The sequence below is a fragment of the Trichoplusia ni genome, chromosome 20 (genome assembly GCF_003590095.1).
Source record: "Trichoplusia ni isolate ovarian cell line Hi5 chromosome 20, tn1, whole genome shotgun sequence".
Classification (NCBI taxonomy): domain Eukaryota; kingdom Metazoa; phylum Arthropoda; class Insecta; order Lepidoptera; family Noctuidae; genus Trichoplusia; species Trichoplusia ni.
In genome coordinates, this window is record NC_039497.1 from 2,198,485 (window position 1) to 2,220,479 (window position 21,995).

A 21,995-nucleotide genomic window follows, 5' to 3' on the forward strand; every position below is an offset into this window, starting at 1 on the left:
CGGACTTTAATAAAATATAATGAAAGAATATAACATATTTTTATTTGCTTGATTATATCTTCAATTACATGTTCATGTTGTAAAACATTGAAAATTACTTGATGCTACTGTCGAATTACGCGAAATCTGGTATGTTGTAGGAAAACTACAATGCGCATTGCCTGCTAAATAAATGCATGTTTGGTGAAGGGTTTTTATTTTGCTTTTCAGCATGCCGCGATTACTAGAAAGCGAAATTACAAAGTATTTAGAAACTCTTGAAGATTCAAAAGATGGCTTAGACGGCTCGGACTCCGAAGTAGAGGATGAAGGTCACTATTATCAAACAGCTCGAGATGTTCTTCGGGACCTTGAAAATAGTGATGAAGGTGAGAATGCCCAGTCTGATGAAGTGGATGCTGATCCTCCTCTCGTAATTGACAACGATCAAAATATGCCAGACCCTCCTATTTTGGAAGCCGGAGAAGCAGTACCCCAGAGTAGATCACAAGGGATTTCTAAGCGACCTCTGGTTTGGCGAAAACGGAATCTTGTTACTGCTGAAGACAGCCTTATTTTTAGGGGAGAAACTCAGATAACGGAAGCATTGATGTCTTGTAACACGCCGTATGATTTTTTTTCATTTTTTTTTACATCAGATCTAAAAAAGCAAATTGTAGAACAAAGTAACTTATACGCGGCCCAGAAACAAATATCCAATCCTGAAATAATAAATGAAAATATCCTAAATAAATTCCTAGGCATTCTGATTTACACCTCAGTCATAAAATTTCCAAACACCAGGGCTTACTGGAGTGATAAATTTGGTTATGATCACATAAAAAATACGATGCCGTTAAAAAAATTTGAAAAAATAAGATCCACTCTCCATTTTGCCGACAATACGCTATGCTTACCCAAAGATCATCCAGACTATGACAGGCTATTCAAAATAAGACCTCTTGAGGAAATGCTCAACTGCCAGTTTGGAAAGGTTCCCTTAGACCAAAGGCTTTCCATAGACGAGCAGATGTGTGCAACCAAAATGAGCCATTACATAAAACAATACATGCCCAATAAACCCCACAAGTGGGGGTTCAAATTATATCTCATCTGCAGTCTACAAGGATATGCTCATAGATTTGAGGTTTACAGTGGAGGGGGCTCCAAAAATAACATCTTACCTGGTGAGCCAGATTTGGGAGAGTCTGGAAATACAGTCGTCAGGTTAGCTAGAATGGTACCACGCAATGTGAATCACATTATATACTTCGACAACTTCTATACTTCTGTGCCTCTCGTCACCTATTTAGCTAAGGAAGGAATTTTCTCACTGGGAACAGTAAGAGTAAACCGATTGAGAAACTGCAAATTGCCTGACAAAAACACTATAATGAAAAAGAACGTACCCAGAGGATTCTATGAGGAAAACGTGGCGACTGTGGATGATATTGACGTAAGTGCTGTTGTGTGGAAAGATAACAAGCCCGTTAACCTTCTTTCCACTTACGTAGGAGCAGAACCAGCAACCACAGTCACGCGCTTTGATAAATCGAAGAAAGAGAGAGTTGCTATTCCATGCCCCAAAGTCATCAAGGAGTACAATGCTCACATGGGGGGCGTGGACTTATTAGATTCATTTATAGGTCGTTATCACATCACAATGAAGAGCCGCAAGTGGACCATGCGCTTATTTTATCATTTCCTGGACCTCGCAGTTATAAATTCATGGGTTATGTTCAAGAAGGTAAATAATATAAAAGGAAATGATCAACTTCTCAATTTGGGTACATTTAGACTAGAACTTGCCGAAACCCTATGCAAATTCGGTCTACCTGCAAATGGCGCTAAACGTGGTCGACCTAGTGGGAGCACAATACAAAGAGAACTTGTAATGAAGAAGTTCCGAGGACCAGCTCAAGCAATTCCTTTGAAAGACGTCAGATTGGATCAGACATGTCATTGGGCAGTTTGGCTGGATAAGCAGCAGAGGTGCAAATTCCCGAAATGTTCAGGATTTACGTTCAAAATGTGCCAAAAATGTCGTGTATCTTTATGTGATACGAAAAAAAGCAATTGTTTTTATAAATATCATAATTTAGAATAAATAAACACATTTAAAAACAATATCCACTCTTATTTTAGCCATACTTGCAAAATGTCATTGGATGCGCAATGTAGTTTATAAACAACACTCACATTATTGCAAAAAAAAATTAGTAAATTCATGTCTAGATTTTTTTACTCATTTTTCCTAGACAGTAATACATGTCTATTACACAAATATATTTTTTTAAAACGTAAAAAAAAATCGTCCATTTAAGGGTTAAAACGAAAATACGAATAAACTTACGAAAACCATCAAGGGAGACCTTTTATCGCAGCAGGCCATACAGCGAAACGGAAAAAATGTATTGACTTTAATAATTCCACTAAAGATATGATTGAGAAACATAAATAAATATATTGTATGTGAGTTTTATTTTAACTCTAATCCTTCACTAGTACTGAACGGGCAAGGTAAATATAAATTACCACATAATTTTGGAAAATCTATCGTGTTTTTGAAGACCATCCAATAGATTTTAGAGTTGGCAGCACTAGTTCCACCTCACAATCCGAAATGAGTTACTCATACAAACTCATTCATATGGCGTGTTCTACTCAACTCTAAAACCACCAAAGAACGGTAAAATCCTTTGAGTTTCCTAATAAAACCACAACTATAACCGGTTTGGATGAAACCTGAGATTTGCTGTAATTTTGAAAGCAATTTATTAAATCTGGAGAGCAGGTCAGGAGCAGAGATAATAAAATTTTGAAATTATGCCCGCAAAAAACAGAACTGTACGTACGATGTGTGTTATTGTAGAATGGTATTTTTTAAATATGCTTGTTGTTACTTTGGATCCTTTGCTAAGTGCATAAAGGCCTAAGTTAGACGCCAAGAAAAAGTAGAGCTTTTTTGCTGAAACTCTCGACAAAATTCAATCTCAGGAAACTGAGTTCGAGTATTTGGATATAGGCAACGAAAGCTATAAGGAAAATTTGTAAAAAAAATATACATATACATACATATTTGTAAAGGATTTGGCTGGAATCAAAAACCAATAATTATAAAAAGAACGAATAAGGATTTTTGGAAATAGCTTAAGGTAGTTGTAGTTCATTTTTTTTATTTTTAACTAGAAAGTACTCTTAGGTCAACTTAGGTCCATTTTGATGTTAAATCACCTAATCTCGTTCTTATTTCAGAACATCATTTAATCTTTACTCAGCTGAATCGAGTAGAGAATCAATCAAAGAGAAGTAGTAGAGAATCAAGATTCAAATCGCATCTCAAGCAGAGAATACATATCTTCTTGCCGGGAGCAGAAAAAAATGTAGGGAGGAAGAAAAATGTAGTGTGCTAGAACTATTAACAGAAATACTCAAACAGTTCAAATATATAGTGGAAAAAAACAGATGGCGTAAGCGCAGCGAAGAAAAAGGCTGCTTAGACGCATATTGCGGAGAAATTTAATGCCTCATCTATGATAAATGAGTCTGTAAATATCTTTTTATATTTTAATCCTTTTTTTTTATTACCTCCACTTACGGTTATGATTTAATTTCAGTTTTACAAGTATCTAAATAATGAACAAAAAAAAGTAAAAGTTCTAAGCAGTCAATATAAGCTACTATCGCTCATTTAATTTATTATATCTCAATTATAGAGGCATCAGAAGAACAATTAAGGCGCCTTTGGCAAAATTTGATGACCTGTCAAAGAAATGCCCTAACAAGAAAGTGTCAACACAAAATGGCCACTGGTTGTGGTGGTTCATGCCCTGATACTGAAATCAACCCGGATATAGCCGAGATTTCTACCGCGCGCTTCGTAGAAACACAAGATACTTTGGACTCGGACCATATCGGTAAGTAATCAGTGCAAATTTCTATCTTGATTTATTATTCATTACTATCAATCAAAATAAGCCTAGAATATGTACAGTGAGTATAATCTCATCCTCTAAGAATTTTAAAGACTTTGTTTAATTTAATTTCAGAGGTGGAAACTGTTTAGGAAACATGTCATGGAAACTAAAGTACTTGCTCCTGATTTTCCTAGACAAAATCCAGGGATCACAATCCAGCCAAATCCTATTATCTCACATAGCTCCATTACCAAGTGGTTCCCAAAATAAGAGAATAAAATTAAATGAAAGATGCTAGTCCGGAAGGAGAAGATACTTAATTAACCTATAGTTTAGGTACAAATTCCTACTGAAAGTAATGTTGCTGTTAACCACGACAAAATATCAAAACCATCATTATCTTCTCATGAAAATAGCAATGACGCCTTCATTGCTACGTATTCTCAAAGTGAGTACACAGTTTCAAAAAATGTGGCACCAACACTGACTTACATACATGGAAACCTAACAACACATTCTGCGACTTCCTTTTCAACTGTTAATACTCCCACTTCTACTAAGCTAAGTCGCCAGTCTACTTTTAAAACTGATAAAGGCGAGAAAAGTCTCATACATAAAAAAAGGCTGGTAAACAAGCGAGCAGATTCAAAAAAATCAGGGAAAAAAATTTATCACGTAGGAAAACAAGTACAAGAAAAGCAGTTATCAGAACCATGTTATGAAAAATGTCGAATGAATTATAAATATATAAACAATGAATGGAAGAGTAAAATACAAACATTAAATAAATGGAAATAATTAGAAATTAATAATGCGCTCTTCCTCTCTTCAATTACTTAAACTTTGCTGTGCCCGACAGGGTCAACAAGTGTTTCTAAATTTTATTTCATCTTTACCACCTGTAATTGTACATTATGGATTGCAATAAAATTTGGTATCTCGGACACCGTTATGCAATGCGTTATACGTAAAAAGTACCAAAACTCCGACAAATTATGTTAGTGGAGTGCATGTTTGTATATGCGATTAAATGCAGAATCTAGATGGGAATGAGAAATGAACCCCCACCAAAATTGAAAGCAGCTTTAGAAAACTTTACCAGAGGGAACCTACCACGAAAGGAAACAGGTCCACATTGATATGCGAGGTCACCCCGGAAATTAGGGAGGAGATCCTCAGCTCAGGGAACGGTGTTCATTGGACGCGGCATCATAAAGGTGGGCGACCATGACGGGGTAACTTGCTGCAACAAGTGCCAGCAAATGGGCCACAGGGAAACGTATTACCGGGCAAAGACGTGGACGTGCGGTAGATATGGAGAGAACGGCCACAATTGCTGCGGCACATGTAAGAAGTTGAAGCAGAATGAACACCCAGTAAGGTCTACCAGAAACCGGCTCGCGAATCGCGAGTTGTCCATAGGATCGTATATATGGTTTGTTATTGTTTGCGGTACGCGGTTAAAAATACTTTTAACTTGTAATAAATAGTAGTGTAATTGTAAATATAATTAATACTCTGTAAGTGATTGTGCGAACTGTGCTATATTTTGGTAACAAACTGATCGCGAAGAATTTCATTGCGAAGGCGACTAAAAGATAAACTTGTAATTTGGAATCATTTTTCTCAAGACAATATGAATAAGACTGCAAAGTGCAATTACTGTTCGATAGAAAGCGCGATTACGGCTGGAAATACAGGTAATTTATCCCGACATATGAAACGTCAGCACCCTACAGTACCAATCAACCCCATAGTAAGGGAAATCACTCCAATAGAAATAACTTCAGAAAATACTGCTGCAGCAGCACATGATCTTCAATCAGAACCTGGAGATCCAAAAGAAATGCCTACTATACCAACAACAGCTTTGGCAATAACTTCCCGGAAGCGTAATTAGACCCAAATACCATATTGCTAGTGTGTATTCATCTATGACCCAAATGACAGATTTTATACACAATACAACACCACTCCCACCTATTAGAGCAGCGCAATTAGATAATCAATTAGTGAAAATGATTGCAAAGGAGTACCATCCCTTCCGCTTGGTTGAAGGTGACGAATTTAAAAAAGTCATAAATAAACTGAATCCTAGATATTCACCTTCTACTAGAAAAACCTTAAGCCAGGTCCTCAACTTTATTCAAAAATGCTTCTCGAAGTTGAGCAACAAATCGATGTGGCGCATGGTATATGCCTGACCACAGTTGCATGGACATCAATAAATAATGTTAGTTTTATAGCTCCAACAGCACATAACATTTTATGAAGTAACTACGGAAATCTCAACAGAAAAACAAGTGAGCCTTTCTAAGGTAATTGTTTACTGTAAACTTCTCAGACAGCACCTTAATAAATGCGACACAACCACATTAACTATACAAACACAAAATTTAGTCGAAACTTTGAAAAAACAGGTATACAAATGATTTTATGAGAAAACAGATGTCGAAGCTCATATGCTATTTGCTGAAGCGAGTATTTTAGATCCTAGGTTCAAGCAAAGAGGATTTATGGACATAAATAAATATGAAAGAGCACTGTCGGCCCTTAAAAAGAAGGTCGGCCTTAACAACGTGGGAAACATCGTTCCGATAGTAATGCAGCCATCCACTTCTACGACGACGCCCGCGCCCTCACCATCGTCATCCATTTAGCAGGATTTTGACCAGGAGGTGGTTGCGCTTATTCCAACTAACCCTATTGCTGCTGGAATTGTGGAAATTGATAAATATATACAAGAGCCGCTGATAAATCGCAACGAAGACCCTCTTGTCTGGCGGCACGAGCAGAAACATGTGTATCCGATATTGTATAATTATATTTTAAAGAGGTTACATTTAGTGGCAACTTCCGTGCCATGCGAGCGCACATTTTCCAAGGCGGGTCTAATTATGACTGAATCACGGTCACTGAATCAAGATTATCGAAAAAATTAGCTGAGCTGCTATTCATAGCCAGCATTATGAAATAAAGTCATATGCACATAAAATAAAATAAAAAAACGAAAAAAGGACAAAAAAAATAGGAACTTAAAAATTATTGTAAATAATAGTTGATTTAAAGACGCCTATCAAAATTATGATTTTGATAGAGAGTCCTAAGCCTGTAAAGCATGAAGGAAAATCAATTGTTATATTATCAATATCGCCATGTCAGTCGAACGTTCCGCGGATATGGACGGATATGGATTTCAGTGAAAGCGGATTGGGACATATCGGATATAAATTAGCGAATAATATGGATATGGGATCTGAATATATATCTCGAACTCGGAATTATATGTTACATATCCAATCCTTCACCGGACATTCCTAATTGGAACTTCTTATAATCAATAATAAAAAATCTAATCAACTCAACTATTTGAGTCATAACTTAAAAATGTAATAACAACGACACTATGACAGTTGCTATGGTGACAATTTTTGCTTATTCCTCGCAAAAACAATGATGCCCGTAGGCCCGCCACTTACATATCGAAACATTTCTTCCGTAAACCCCTTTTTTCAGTTAAAAAGTAGCCTATGTCCTTTCTCAGGCTCCAAATACAAGACTATCTGTAACAGATTTGATCACAATCACAGACAGACAGACAAAGATACATACGCATTTATAGTAATTTGAAAGTTGGTAGGTTGGATATTAATATTAATCATTTACGGTTAAGACAATTGCAATTAATGTTGATTTTTTAACAAAGAACGATAACAACTAACTCCTGCACAAAAACCAAGTGACTCGTCAACTAAGTAGTGACTCACATCACATGATTTGAGATATTTCACTGTTCTACGCGCAGACATACGAAGCCCCGCTGTAGGAACTTGGGAAGCGAGAGCTTTGAGTAGCTAAGGTCAATTTATCGACACCTCTCCTTTTCACTAGAGAGTTTCCTATCGGAGCTCCGCGCTCATCTCGGGACCCAAGAGGGAATACGTGCACCCCCCAATTCCCCAGAATTCCCCTGCTAGTAAAGCACAACACTATCAATAGGAACTTTTTGATACAATTCTAAGCTTTGATGTCGAGTGCGAGAACGATGAATACAGACTACGCAAAATCTTCTCGACACATGGAAGAGAAAATAAATAGCGAACCACTTCTATCAGATGTAATCCAGAATGAGCACAACACCATCTATTAACTTACATTCATAGTTTTAAAACCTCATTAATTTTTGCTTTTATTCTAAGATTGACATCAACTGCAGAATTCACGAATACCAACTACGCAAAAACGTCTCCATAAGTGGACACCGAACTCCGAACCACTAATATTAGACACTAGCTGTTGCCCCTGACTTCGTCCGCGTGGTTAGAAGATATAAGTTGGGAATTTTCGAACGGAAGCCCTCGAAGATGAATATTTTTCCCCATTTTTGCCACATTTTCCATTGTATATACCCTAAGGGCGCTTTCAATTTAGACGGTTGTTGCCGGACTGCTGCCGCACGGTTGTTACTACCATGAGCCGTACTGCTGCCGGACGACAGCAGTATGACGTAAATCGTCTTATTTGAAGAGATACGCGGCTGTAGACCGATCGAATTTTAGTGATTTCCATCGAAACCCAACTTTAGTCGGTGCCATGGACTCTGACGATTAAGTGTTAGTTCTCTTGCGTCAGTAGAAACATAAACGAGGGCGTCGCCAATGTTTTTATTAAAATACCCTAGATTTTTTGAACTATTTTAGAATGTCTAGAGAATGTTTCTATGAATTATATGAATCCCACACGGAGGGCTGCAACTCGTATTTCATTTATAAAATCTTCTGTATTTAAATCATCCATAATTAGGTAGGTATGCTCGAAAACGTCTAAGAAACACGATGCCTTTACAGCACTAGCGAACAACGACTGAGACAGTTTGTTGCCGTTCCGCCAACGGACGTGCGCAGCTGCTGTCGCACGACTTTGCGTCGAGGCATTTTGTATGAAAAATCATAACCACCCGTGCGCAGTACGATACATGGACTGCAGCAGTCCGGCACCAATCGTCTAAATTGAAAGCGCCCTTAAACCTTCTTCGACGAATGGTCTATTGAATACAAAAATATTTTTTCAATTTGAACCAGTAGTCCCTGAGATTAACGCATTCAAACAAACAAACTCTTCAACTTTATATATTGGTATAGATAGTCCAGAATCAGCACAACACAATCATATAACCTGAATTAATAATTTATAAACATCATTAGTTTTGGTTTCATTCCAAGATTTGGAATCGAATGCATGAGTGACGAATTAGAACCACTGCTACTGACTAGTTGTCTAGAATCAGCAAAACAGCATTAATAAACATAGCATAATTATTTTGTAAAACATTTTCTTTTGGTGCATAGATTTGAAGTCAACTGAAAAATTCACGAATACAACTACGCAAAAACGTCTCCACAAATGGACCATGAATTGCGAACCACATCAATCAACTTTAATGAACAATTTTAAAACATCATTATTTTTGGTTTTACTTTAAGATTTGTTTTCGAGTGCGAGAGTGACTAGAACAGACTACGCGAAATCTTCTCGACAGATGGAAGACAAATTCCGAACCACTACTACTACTAGATTTTATTATTATTATATATCAATATATTTCTATAAGAGTAGTAGAGCCTTCTTATATAAAGTAACTAGCAGTTGCCCGCGACTTCGTCCGCGTGGTAAACAAACCCGTAGTACATAATTTTGTTCTATTGTCAATAGTATTAGCAGCGTACGCAGAAATAGGTTTTCGATTTTATACCTTTGGTTACATTATCGCAATTTTCTTACGGAACCCTAATATTTTTCAAAATAAATTATAGCCTATGTTCAGCGGCGATAATGTAGCTTCTCAACAGTGAAAGAATTTTTCGAAACGGTCCAATAGTTTCGAAGCCTATTCGTGTCAAACAAACAATCAAATCTTTCATCTTTATAATATTAGAGTGGAGTTTCGCAGCAGAGAATTGGTTAGTGCTTCAAGGCATGATCCAGTACATCAAAATGCCTGTGCCAAGCGCAGAAACAAAGACTGCAGACGATGAAAAGACTAAGGTAAAGTTAATATAGACTATTAATTCAGGGCTGTATGTTCACATCAAGGAAACGAAAACTTCGTTTGAGCTGTCGACGAAGCTGAAAAACATGTTTGATGACTCCGGTTTTTCAACAAAAATCTCTTTACTGCGACAGTTAATTTCAATCAGGCAAAAAACTGCGATTCTATTTTTGTAACTCAAGTCGGGGGTTCGCCATCTCAGATGAACGGATAGGATCATTATTATTATTAGCGGGTCAGGCAAAAAAGTATTCTCCAATGATCATGGCAATCGAGCATTCTGGAATACAGATTACCACAGTTTCTCTAAAATCGAAATTGATTGATTTGGAAGTTTCTTTACATTTTGAGACCAGTGGCGCTGCATTTTCTGCAAATAGACCGTACTAGAAGAAGCGATACAAAAATGTGATCGAGGGTTATAAATGCAAAGAAATCGGGTACTTTAAAATTCAATGACAGTTATTGCAGAATTCGAAATATGAAGAATGATATAGTAGCCACTGAATACTTCATAAACAGTGTTTACAAGTTGAATTTAAAACCACAGATTGTATGATAGCAGCACTACAATTGGCAAGTGCAGAATTATGGCACAAGCGCCTAGCACACATCAATAGCAGTGATTTGAAGGAAATGAGAAATGGCAACGTAGGAATAAACTTTTCTTCTCCTAGCGACACAAAGAAGAAGAATTGTGTAACCTGCTGTGAAGGCAAATAAACAAGGCTACCATTTTCACGTAGTGAATTATACCAGCAAAGAGACATAACAATTCGACTTATCCGTAGAACAGAGTCCGATGTGATCAAGGAGCAAAAACGAGTTAAATAACCAGACGAGTTAAGGAATACGAACTCTGCAGACGTATGTTTTTATAATTTCCGTAAGTTATTTAGTTTCGGAATTATAGAATCGAATAACGTTCAATCTGACATTAGCTCCGCGTAAAAACGCACTAAGTGTTCAAGGGGCGGCGCGGGCGCCCCGGCCGTCGACAGTCCGGCCGCTGTTTGTTGGAAGGAGGACGTTTTTGTGGCATGCGCTATTAAAAATATTAATTTTCAAGTGTTTTGCATGGTCAGACAATTGTGCTGGCCAAAATCGGAACCGTTTTGTATTTTCATCGTATGTTTATACAGTTCAACATATGCATAACACACCGATTTTTACAGTAGGGACATACACAAAATGAAGGAGACAGTGTCCACTCAGTCATTGAGAGAGCTTCTCAAACCAAAACTATTTACGGCCAAGAACGAAGGAGAACCCTATGTTGTCCGCAACGTAACCCAAAATGACGTGTTTGACTTTAAATGTCTTGTTAATAATAAGGTCTGGATGAAAGACATTAAGGGCAAGAAGATTAACTGGAGTAACATTCGAGAAGTTCATGCAGACGGTAATGATTCTAACAAATTGTTTTTTAAATATGAATTGACTCAACCTGAATATAATATTTTAGTAATCCGCGGTAACACGAGTAACTCGGTACAAACTGAACTAAAACGTGCATATTCTGAACCTATTATGGTTCCTGCTGCTAAATATAAAGACTTAATGGATATGTGCCGCTCAAAAGTAATTCCCCTAGAATACCATCCATACTAAACTCTTTGCCACATCACACCTCTGTTGATGTTTCTGAAGAATCGGATGATGACCTGTCGGAGTAATAATTTTATTTTTGCTGCTTCTTTTTTTTTTGTTGGTTTTTATACAGTAGATTTACCGAAACAATGTTAATTGCAATAATCACTAAACTAAGTTATTTAACGTTTGTCTACGTATAATTGTATTGTTGTTAAGCATGTGCTCGGTCACGATGTAAGACTGATTGATAGTACTATGAAGGCTGGTTGTTATATGCTTTATTTTCAATTAAGTAACTATTGCGAAGTTAAATATCTTCATATACGTACGTATTTTCCGTCGTTATGTTAAGCATTTATGTACATTTTATAAGTTTAAGACTGCTAATTTAAGTCCGTGCCATAGTCATGTAGGTTACCTAGCCATAATGTGATACGATATGCCATTTAATTACTATTTTAAGTTTTATGCCATCAAGGCAGTTTTAGGTAGGTACCGTATACGTTAAGTGTTCTTATTGTTACGACGTATAGAACCTCGCGTAGATCACGATGCGTCTGATTGATAAAATTATAAAAATTGAATGTTATTTTGTTAAAAATATGTTATTGTTGTTTTTATTATAGTGCGAAGTTTAAATTTCTTGTTACAACATACCAAAAAATCTAAATGTCAAGTCGCACCGTTCTCTAACCTCTACTGAAAAGTATCAATACTACAGATCGGACTTTATTCTACGGATGAGTCGAATTAGTCCATGAAGATGTGTCCGGGCCTGTAGATACAGTCGTTAACCGAAAGAGCCAGTTTCAATAGATTTGACATCAACCTCAAGATTGGCGAATACCAGATACGCAAAAATGTCTCCACAACGACACCGAACTCTGAACCGATTTTATTAGATGTTGTAAAGAAACAGCACGATACCATCAATAAGCATGCATTAACAATTTTAAAACCTAATTACTTTTTGGTTTTATTCTAAGATTTAAAATCAACTTCAAGATTTGCGAATACCAACTACGCAAAAACGTCTCCACAAATAGACGACGAACCCACCATTATTAGACGTTGTCCAAAATCAGTACAACACCATCAATTAACTTGCATAATTATGTACATTTTTCATTTTGTATTGATATAAATGTATCTAAATATTTAGTTTAGTTTATTGTATAAATATTTTTCAATTGATGTACATGCATAAACAATGTGTAATATTTTCAGATATGACATCAACTTCTTAAATTCACGAACACCAGCTAAGCAAAAACGTAGCAAATGGACACCGAACTCGACCACGAATTGGGAACCACTACTATTATCTGATGTAGTCCAGAATCAGCACAACACCTTCAATTAATAATTTTTAAACATCATTACTTTTTGATTTTATTCTTAGATTTGACATCAGCTTCAAGATGGTGAATACCAGACCAGAATCAGCACAACACAATCAATTAACTTGCACAAATAATTTTTGAAACACTATCTTTTCGACATCAACTGTAAAATTCACGACTAAGCAAAAACGTCTCCACACATGGACAACGAATTGCGAACGACATCTTTTAGATGTAGACCAGAATCAGCACAACACTCACTATGAATTAACTGGAATTAATCATTTAAAAACATCATTTTATTTTTTTTATTTTAATATTTGACATTAAACTTCATGATTGGCGAATACCAGCTACCCAAAAACGTCTCCACAAATGGACACCTAACTCCGAACCACTACTATTAGGAGTAGGCTACAATCAGCACAACACCATCAATTAACTTGAATTAATAATTTTAAAACATTTTATTTTCATTCTAACTAAACTTGATTTCGAGTGCAAGAGACGAATGATGATGACGAATACCAACACACAAGACGTCTTGACAAATGGACAACGAATTACGAACCACTTCTATTAGATGTATTCCAGAATCCAGAACTTGAATTAATATTTCTTAAACATCATCACTTTTTAGTTTTATTTTAAAATAGGACATCAGGTTCAAGATGGCAAATACCAGACCAGAATCAGAACGACACAATCAATTAACTTGCATGAATAATTTTAAAACATTTTTTTTCAGTCTAACTTGATTTCGAGTGCAAGGGATGAATGGTAATGACGAATACCAACTACACAAGACGTCTTGACAAATGGACAACGAATTACGAACCACTTCTATTAGATGTATTCCAGAATCCAGAACTTGAATTAATATTCCTTAAACATCATCACTTTTTAGTTTTATTTTAAAATAGGACATCAGGTTCAAGATGGCAAATACCAGACCAGAATCAGAACGACACAATCAATTAACTTGCATGAATAATTTTAAAACATTTTTTTTCAGTCTAACTTTATTTCGACTGCAAGAGATGAATGGTAATGACGAATACCAATTACACAAGACGTCTTGACAAATGGACAACGAATTACGACTTCTATTAGACGCTGTCAGTACAACACAATTAATTAACTTGCATAAATAATTTTAAAACATTTCCTTTTGGTACATAGTTTTGACATCAACTTCAAAATTCACGAATACCAACTAAGCGCAAACGCCTTCACAATTGGACAACCAGTTGCGAACCACCACAGACCTTCTTTTTTGAGCTACATTCCAAAATCTGGACAACAATAGCAACGTAGTAGTATTCGAATCTACCTCATAGCTGATTGAAAACAACTCAAAACTCAAAATAACGATTTTTGATGACGCGAATGACGTTGTTTTAGATAATGCTTTTCATATAGAAGACCAGTTTTCATTGTTCTGTTTTTTCTTATTCTCTTGCATCCAATATTGTTCACAGATCCAGCTGTCATCTTTATCTTGTAGCAGCTGTTTGCAGTTTTCGAATTTATTTCTATGTCTGACAGCTTATGCAAACATATCGTGAACGGGTCGCCACCTGGAACGCAGTAAGGCTTAATTAAATATCAAGTTATTTAGTCAATTAATCTTGGTTTAATAGTGTAATCATAAACTGTTATTTTTATAACAACCCTTAAAAAAATATTGAACGCTTGATACAACGTATATACAAAAACCATAACGCTACTATGCGGGGGGCGTGAGCAGTAAAGTTTTAAATTTTTGGACCCACCCGTAATATCGTGTAATATAATTATTCTCTTTCAAGTCTAATATAGGCCTAGCGCGAATAAATTAAATATCGTCTAATTAAGAAAATGAATAACTGTGTTAATGCCAAAAACCATATATGATATACTTATAATTAAGGCGTAAAACAAGTTTTTAGCAAAAAATATAAAATATTTTTAATCTGACCCCCTCTTAATTACCGCATTTTCTTTTTGATAGAAAATGTGTGAAATATGATAATACATTTGAGTAAAAAATATCAGCGTAAAATAATAAAGGGCTTTTGAGAAATATTTTTTTAAATTTCCTCTAGGGCTGTCTCTAGCCCTCTGAAACATATGATTAATATATTTTGCTTATTATTAAAATTTTCATTTGATTTATACTAGGCTATTTAAATGATTATATGACACTCGCAAAACTAGCTAAACATTTTAAACCGATTTAGATAAAGGTACTCAATTTGGATTATATTTTTTACTACTATTTTTATTGGTTTTAAAGTGCTTAGAAATTGATTCTAAGAAGTTTCAAGATTTTTGCAATGGTGTAGCAAACAAATAACCAAATTTAAAGAAACCAAAATTATAGATTCTCAGATATCTATTCCAATAGGAATGCTCTCAGAACAAGCCGGCGAATCTCGCAACAAATTTTGGCGCTACGATCGTGAACACCACACTCGTAAATTTAATCGCGAAAAAACAGTCATTGACTTGTGACATCGAGCGTTAGGGTCTTCTGACCCTCTTTTGTCGAGTTTGTCAATTGCCAAAAGACAAAAAAAAAAGGAAAATCGACAAAATTCCAGAAAAGGTACTAAAACTTTTAAAGCCGACTATGGATAACGTGGTCATCCATGGCGACCCGCTGTTGCAAAAATCGAATGATAAATTCGAATGTGATTCTGACGATACTGACGATACTGACGAAATTAACACAATACTATCGTCAAACGAAATATTCATAGATAGTGATAATGACGACATTGACAAAATGTAAATTTTTCTGTAGTGCATAGATATATAACACTAATACTATAGCATGAATAAATATAACTGTACACACTATAAAACCACATACGGATTAATCGAATTGTACATACACTCAATATAAACACATAACCGATGCTTATCCTTCGTGCCTGGTAAATTTCTTTAATTACATTTGGACAACCCTATTTCCATAGAAATTTCTAAAATATTTAGAAACGCTTTATCTCAGAAGCCCTATGAGTTACGCGTGTGATTTTTTATGCCATGATAAATAGCAGTTGTGTTCATATTTATAGCCAAAAATAAAATGCGGTAACATTAAGGATTACGAGCAAATCGATAAAAAGTAAAATAAAGAAATTTTCAAATATTTCATAAACTATCAAAACTACATCTTCTTATTTTTTTATACGAATAGATATTCTGATGTTATGAAATTTGCGTTTTATTAAAAAACGATACCACAAACACCTTAGCAGAAAAAAAACATTAATTTTTCAAAGCGGTGGTTGACCTTTCCCAAAAAAAAAATATCTCTCAAACTATAGAAAATTTTAGTGTCGGAATTTTAACCAATTAGTAAGTATGGTTATTAGTAAGTATAACCAATTAGTATATGTTCTTACACACTGTGCGATGCTACTTCAAGATTTTAGATTTCAAAACATTCGTATTCACACTCAAACCAAACTTGCATGTAATTCACATTGATCTCATCTATACCTGGGCTTAACAATAAATTTATCATTACCTTAGTTCATCTATAACTACTAGCAACAAAAATAGAAACTAATTGGATTTCAAACAATGCAAACAAACTTACACTACACCGACCAAATAGTGTGTGGGGCGCTTTAGATTTATAAAAATGTAAAAAATATGTATGTTATTCAATATTACGTTACGTTTTTGCAATGATCATTATCATTAAACTTCATTGTTTTCAAATCTGAAAAATCACGCAGACAAAGTCGCGGGCAACAGCCAGTCCAGTAATAACTCCTGATTGCGAGTGTATTTCGAAATAAAACTTCTTTAGGCGCTACTAGAAGATAACCGGACAACAAGGCAACGGAAGTTTTTGATTTTGTCAATAGATAGTTTAAAAACAACGGTAAATTTTGAAAATAAAGTTTGACTTCACACTCGTGTTACTCTTTTTTATCCTAATTTTTATTGTTTTACAAGTTGAGTCAAAGTTGACTTTGTATTTACAAGAACATACAAACACACAAGTTGTTACGCGCGATTTCGTCCGCGTGGTTAAAGTCAGGATTTTTACAAATCAATTTAGTAGGAGATATGGCGAAATAGAAGTTAAAAACTAATATTAAGTACAATATATTGAATACTCGTAGGGAATAATGTATTTAATGTATTTATTTTGATAAGAATTACCAACATGTTTGTAAAACAAACCAAAGTAATTATGACTCTAACAATTTAATTTTTATAAAAATGGTTATGGTAAGTTAAGAATTAAAAAAAAATGTTTTTTTTTTAATTATGAGAGATTTTTTTACTTTATTTTAACCTTCAACGAAACGCACGCGCACTTCATAATATTCTGCCATTTTTTGTAATATTCCTTATTGCTGCTCTGCTCACATTGTTATTAGCGTGATTATACCCTATAGTGGCCCTTAATAACATAAATATTCAACACTAATTTTATTTCATATCAGACCAGTAGTTCCTGAGATTAGCATGTTCAAGTATACAAACAAACACTTCAGCTTTATGATATGAAGCAGAGTTTTTGGAAATTTAAAAATTGTAATAAGTTTAAATTAAAACATAAAACACCTGGATTGGAAATTTGTGATTGCAAGGGTTATTGTAATATTCCGCAGAAAATATAAAAAATGTTTTTGTAAAAAATAATACCTTAAAACCAGTAAAATTAACTTGAACTACTTTTCAAGCATGAGGTAAACACACAAGAACAAATAACACAATGACCCCCCTGACATCAGAGATTACAAAAAATATTGCATAATGTTACTCATGTGAGATTTATTATACCACTAGCTACTCGCCCGTGTCGATGTCGAAGAGAACTCTTCAAAAGTCCGGGATAAAAACTATCCTGTTTTTTCTCAAGGTCGACTCTATCTCTGTACCAAATTGCATTAAAATCGGTTCAGTGGTTTAGACGTGAAAGCGTAACAGACAGACAGTTACTTTCGCATTTATAATATTAGTAGGTACGGACGGGAAACAAACAGACAATCATCAAAGCTATTTTGCTTTTATTTGTTCAAGTGGCAAAAAGATTTATTAGTACTCATGTTTCTTGATACGCTCAATTATATGAATCACCCAGTAGAAACATTAACTGCCAGAATTTTTTAAACAGATGTAAATTTTATTCATTACTACATAGTTGTTGCCCATGTGCCAACAAGGACTTCAGATTGCAGCACACTCCTTAAAAGCAAGACACCCAAGAACTGTATGAGCACATTTTATTAATAACTAGCTGACCCAGCAAACGTTGTATTGCCGATTTTTTTTTCTAGTCGTATGTATTTTTAATGCTACATTATAAAAAAACTAAAAACAAAAAATTTCGTCAAAATATTTTTTTTTAGTGTGAGCAACCCTTGTCACTTAGGGGTGTGAAAAATAGATGTTAGTCGATTCTCAGACCTACTGAATACACATGTAAAGTTTGGTAAAAATCGGTTAAGTCGTTTCGGAGGAGTACAGTAACTAACATCGTGACACGGGAATTTTATATATTACGTTTATCAGCTAAATCTCAAAGGCAGAGACCATTCCAATAAAAAAAAAACAAATATGCTTGGTCCCCCTATTACCCACACCCACCCTTGCAACCCTGTGGCTTTGGACACTGTGACCAAATTTCATAACAACCTGTTCAGCAGTTTTGGCATGAAAGCTAGACAGACAGAGATTCTTCCGCATTTATCTACACTAATATTATAAAAGAGGAACTTTGTTTGATTGTAATGAATAGGCTTATAAACTACTGGACCGCAAAATGTGAAAAAAATTAGGCGGGTATAAATTATAACTTATATCTTCTAACCATGCAGACGAAGTCGCGGGCAACAGCTAGTAATATATATATTTTATTTTTAAATAATAGATTTTTTTTAATTTATAATTTGGTAATCGCTTTCTCGAGCAAATGGACATGTTTTAGTCTTTTGAAAATAACAACACTATTAAAATAATTATCAAATGTTAAAAGTCAATTCGAAAATTATAATTAATTAAAGCAAATAATAGATAAAATTACACTAGTATTCATTGAATAAAGACTGTTTAGTGTGTATGTTTAGACCCTACAAGCTTGAACAGCTTAAATTTGAGAAAAGGGTAGTTTACAAACAGATCAACTAAGAGGAAAATAAATTGATGTTTATTTTCATTTAAATAAACGAAGAGGTTACTATTATCCTGAACTGCTAATAACAACTGGTACAGGCACTCAAACTGGCATTATAAAAAAATAAAATTGAAATTGCAAGAAATTATAAACATTTTAAACATAAAATCAGCCATTGCGCAATATGTCACACTATTGAATACAGCATTTAATATTTAAGCAAATATAAAATTATTGCATAAATGTTGACTAAAGCACACCTCACAAGAAAATCCAAATCACATTCTTAGACCACAATTGCAAAAAATAAGCATTAACTGTTGATTTCTCCAAGCTCAGACTTTGAAAGTAGATGTATATGGATGCAAATTAAAAAACAATTAAGAATCAATATTGAAATAGCATTTGCATTGGTTTAGTGTATTTAAATATTATAATTTATAAATAAAAGCAGTAGCATGTAAGTTGCAATGCAGATGAAAGCTATAAAAATGTATGTGTAGGTGCAAGAAATAACAAGATTGGCAGGTATAGCACAGGTATAAGCTAATAACACTTAAATTTAGGTATTTGCAGGCATAGCTGTAGGCACAAGCTAGTAACTTAGCACGTGCTCGACCTGCTGGAATTATTACCTACAGGTTATGTGTTCGGTGTACCTCGTGTCATCTTAAGCCTTAGATGGAGCAAGAATTCACTTAATACTTCGATAAAGACTGACAATCTTTGTTTCGCTTACCTTAATTCTCAGCGAGTATGGTTCTGCAAAACCCTATGGCCCTGCTGCACCGCGCAATCGGCCGCTGCAATGTCGTGTGAGTGAAGTACCCAGCAATATAATAACGCCCAGCCTGGAACCGTTAAACAAATTTATATTTTAGTCACATCAGTTAAACGTTAGCACAAGGGCCGTTTAGAATAAATATTCCAATATTCACATGTGGTTTCAACTTCGATCAGTCACAGCAGCCACGAAGCGCCGGCGCCGGATGTACAAGTTGCAACAACGCGCAAGACCGGAATTTCGTGGAGTCATTGGCCCATTGACACACAAACCCTGTTCCTTTACACGCATTTAAGATCTATTTCATTTCAATGAAAATAATCAAAATATTTTAAATGAAAATATTCAATAAAGACGTAATGGCACAATTGTTATAAACGTTAATAATTGCGATAGGCATACGAAAAAAAGCAATATTTCGATGATTATTATAAAAATTACGGATGCAAAAATGTTAAATGTAAAACAATCGTCATGCGTGTAATGTAGTGTAAATACATAATACTTCCTTCTTAGGGTTGCGACCAAAGTGCCGTACGTAGTCGATGAAATTCTAATAAAATTATTTAATTAATTTAATAGAATTATACTTTATTTTTACTTATTTGAAAAAAGATTTGAGGAGAATTATAATATCATTTTTATTTTAAGAGGTAAAAACAATCATTTTAATAACTCATTACGAAGCACACACTGAAATGCAGTACTTTTATTGCATTTATGAGTGACGCAGTCGCCAGTCATACAGATGTTAGTTAGACATCAGATATACTCACAACACGAAACCCGGTAACTTCAACAGTAACTCACAAAAGTATTATGATTTGAGACACCAAAATTGTGTTCTGAACTGAATTCGAAAAGGCTGCCTTTATTGTTGAAAAAGGCTGCCATTGTGACATGCGGTGATTTCACAGTTATATTAATCTAATTAAATCGATTCACACGAGGAGTAGTTAAATATGGACTTCACTACGAAATACATTGTTTATAGATGCGTTCAAAAATATTGTTTTTTTAAATTGTAGACATTAGTTATTATTTTCATGGTCTATGCTTGGTTTTCAGGCATAATCGTAGTAAATGGTTAGTGCGCATGAAGATGTAGCCTTCTTTGTTAATATAAAAAACAACCGTTGTTTAAAATTATCTACCCTCTCAGGTAACCGTTTTATACTATCTATTTGTTCATAAAACAGAAATATCTGACGATATAAACCGAAAAGATACCGTAAGATAACACAACAAATAACATTAAACCAAGCACCATAGAAGAAACGATACTCACTCTCAAATCAGTAAATCCATCTAGATATCAGCTGTACCCGTTAGCTACCTTCCCACGGGTTCCACGCAGATTGCGTAAGTATGGCGAATAGATAAAGCAGACCTCTGAAATCGTGCGCGTTGCAGTGGCTCGACACGCTGAGATTTCGAGTGTGATCAAATTGAATCGATTGCCATACCGTCCCAGTCAGCTTAGCCTTTACACCTTTCTGCGATGCGTGTTAAATGGTAGGTGACAAATATTTCTAGTTCCTTTCAAAAAGTTGATCAAAATCACAGTCGGTCGCTAGATACTTAAACTGAGATCTTCCAAAACTCTTGGACCTTGAGGTCAATTTTATTATAACTCGGTTCCCTGAAAAATATTAAATGATGTCTTAGTTCCCGTGCCTCTTTTACTAGACAAAGATGTAGTACTCCGGTTAAAACATAGAAAAAGGCACAAAGTTATAATGTTTTAATAACATAAACATTAGGAGTCCTGATGTAGTTCGCATGATTTTGACCTACTTAATGTTTGAATGCAGCAGACTCGCAACGATGAAAATCGAGAAGATCTCGAAATCGCCCGCGTCGAGGTCGGTTATATCGCGTTTCCAAGAGACCTCTTCAAAAGTCCGGGATAAAAACTATCCTCTGTTCTTTCTCAAGGTCAAATCTATCTCTGCACCTACCAAATTTCATTAAAATCTGTTCAGTGGTTTAGACGGGAAAGCGTAACGCTTGACAGACAGACAGAGTAACTTTCGCACTTATAATATTAGTAGGGATTAGGTACAAACTTATTATTTTTATAATAATTATCGTGAGACTGATTCGCGTATTTATCGGGGGTGCCCGACTAGTTAGAGCAGACGCTTTGGGCAGTTCGACTCGCGATCGCGTTGGGTCCGGGCACCCCCCATAAATACGCGTG

The 21,995-nt window shown here is 35.1% G+C and overlaps 1 protein-coding gene and 1 long non-coding RNA gene across 2 annotated transcripts; one reads left to right on the forward strand and one right to left on the reverse strand.

Moving 5' to 3' along the window:
• Nucleotides 1–211: 211 nt before the first annotated feature.
• On the forward strand, nucleotides 212–3,246 carry LOC113503940 (piggyBac transposable element-derived protein 2-like). The gene is made up of 3 exons (XM_026886085.1): nucleotides 212–479; nucleotides 903–1,726; nucleotides 3,235–3,246. The coding sequence occupies exons 1-3, from the start codon at nucleotides 212–214 to the stop codon at nucleotides 3,244–3,246; spliced, it is 1,104 nt and encodes a 367-aa protein (XP_026741886.1).
• Nucleotides 3,247–13,428: 10,182 nt separating this feature from the next.
• Nucleotides 13,429–20,075, reverse strand: LOC113503816. Its single transcript, XR_003401515.1, has 3 exons — nucleotides 19,947–20,075; nucleotides 19,748–19,859; nucleotides 13,429–14,461 (listed from the first exon to the last, which is right to left on the reverse strand). It is a non-coding gene; the product is annotated as an uncharacterized LOC113503816 (long non-coding RNA).
• Nucleotides 20,076–21,995: the final 1,920 nt, after the last annotated feature.

Bases quoted from the DNA above. Each gene is read 5' to 3' on its own strand.
- LOC113503940 (XM_026886085.1), top strand. From the start codon at position 212: ATGCCGCGATTACTAGAAAGCGAAATTACAAAGTATTTAGAAACTCTT. The intron at 480-902 runs GTAGATCACAAG...GCTTACCCAAAG, and splicing joins CGGAGAAGCAGTACCCCAGA to ATCATCCAGACTATGACAGG.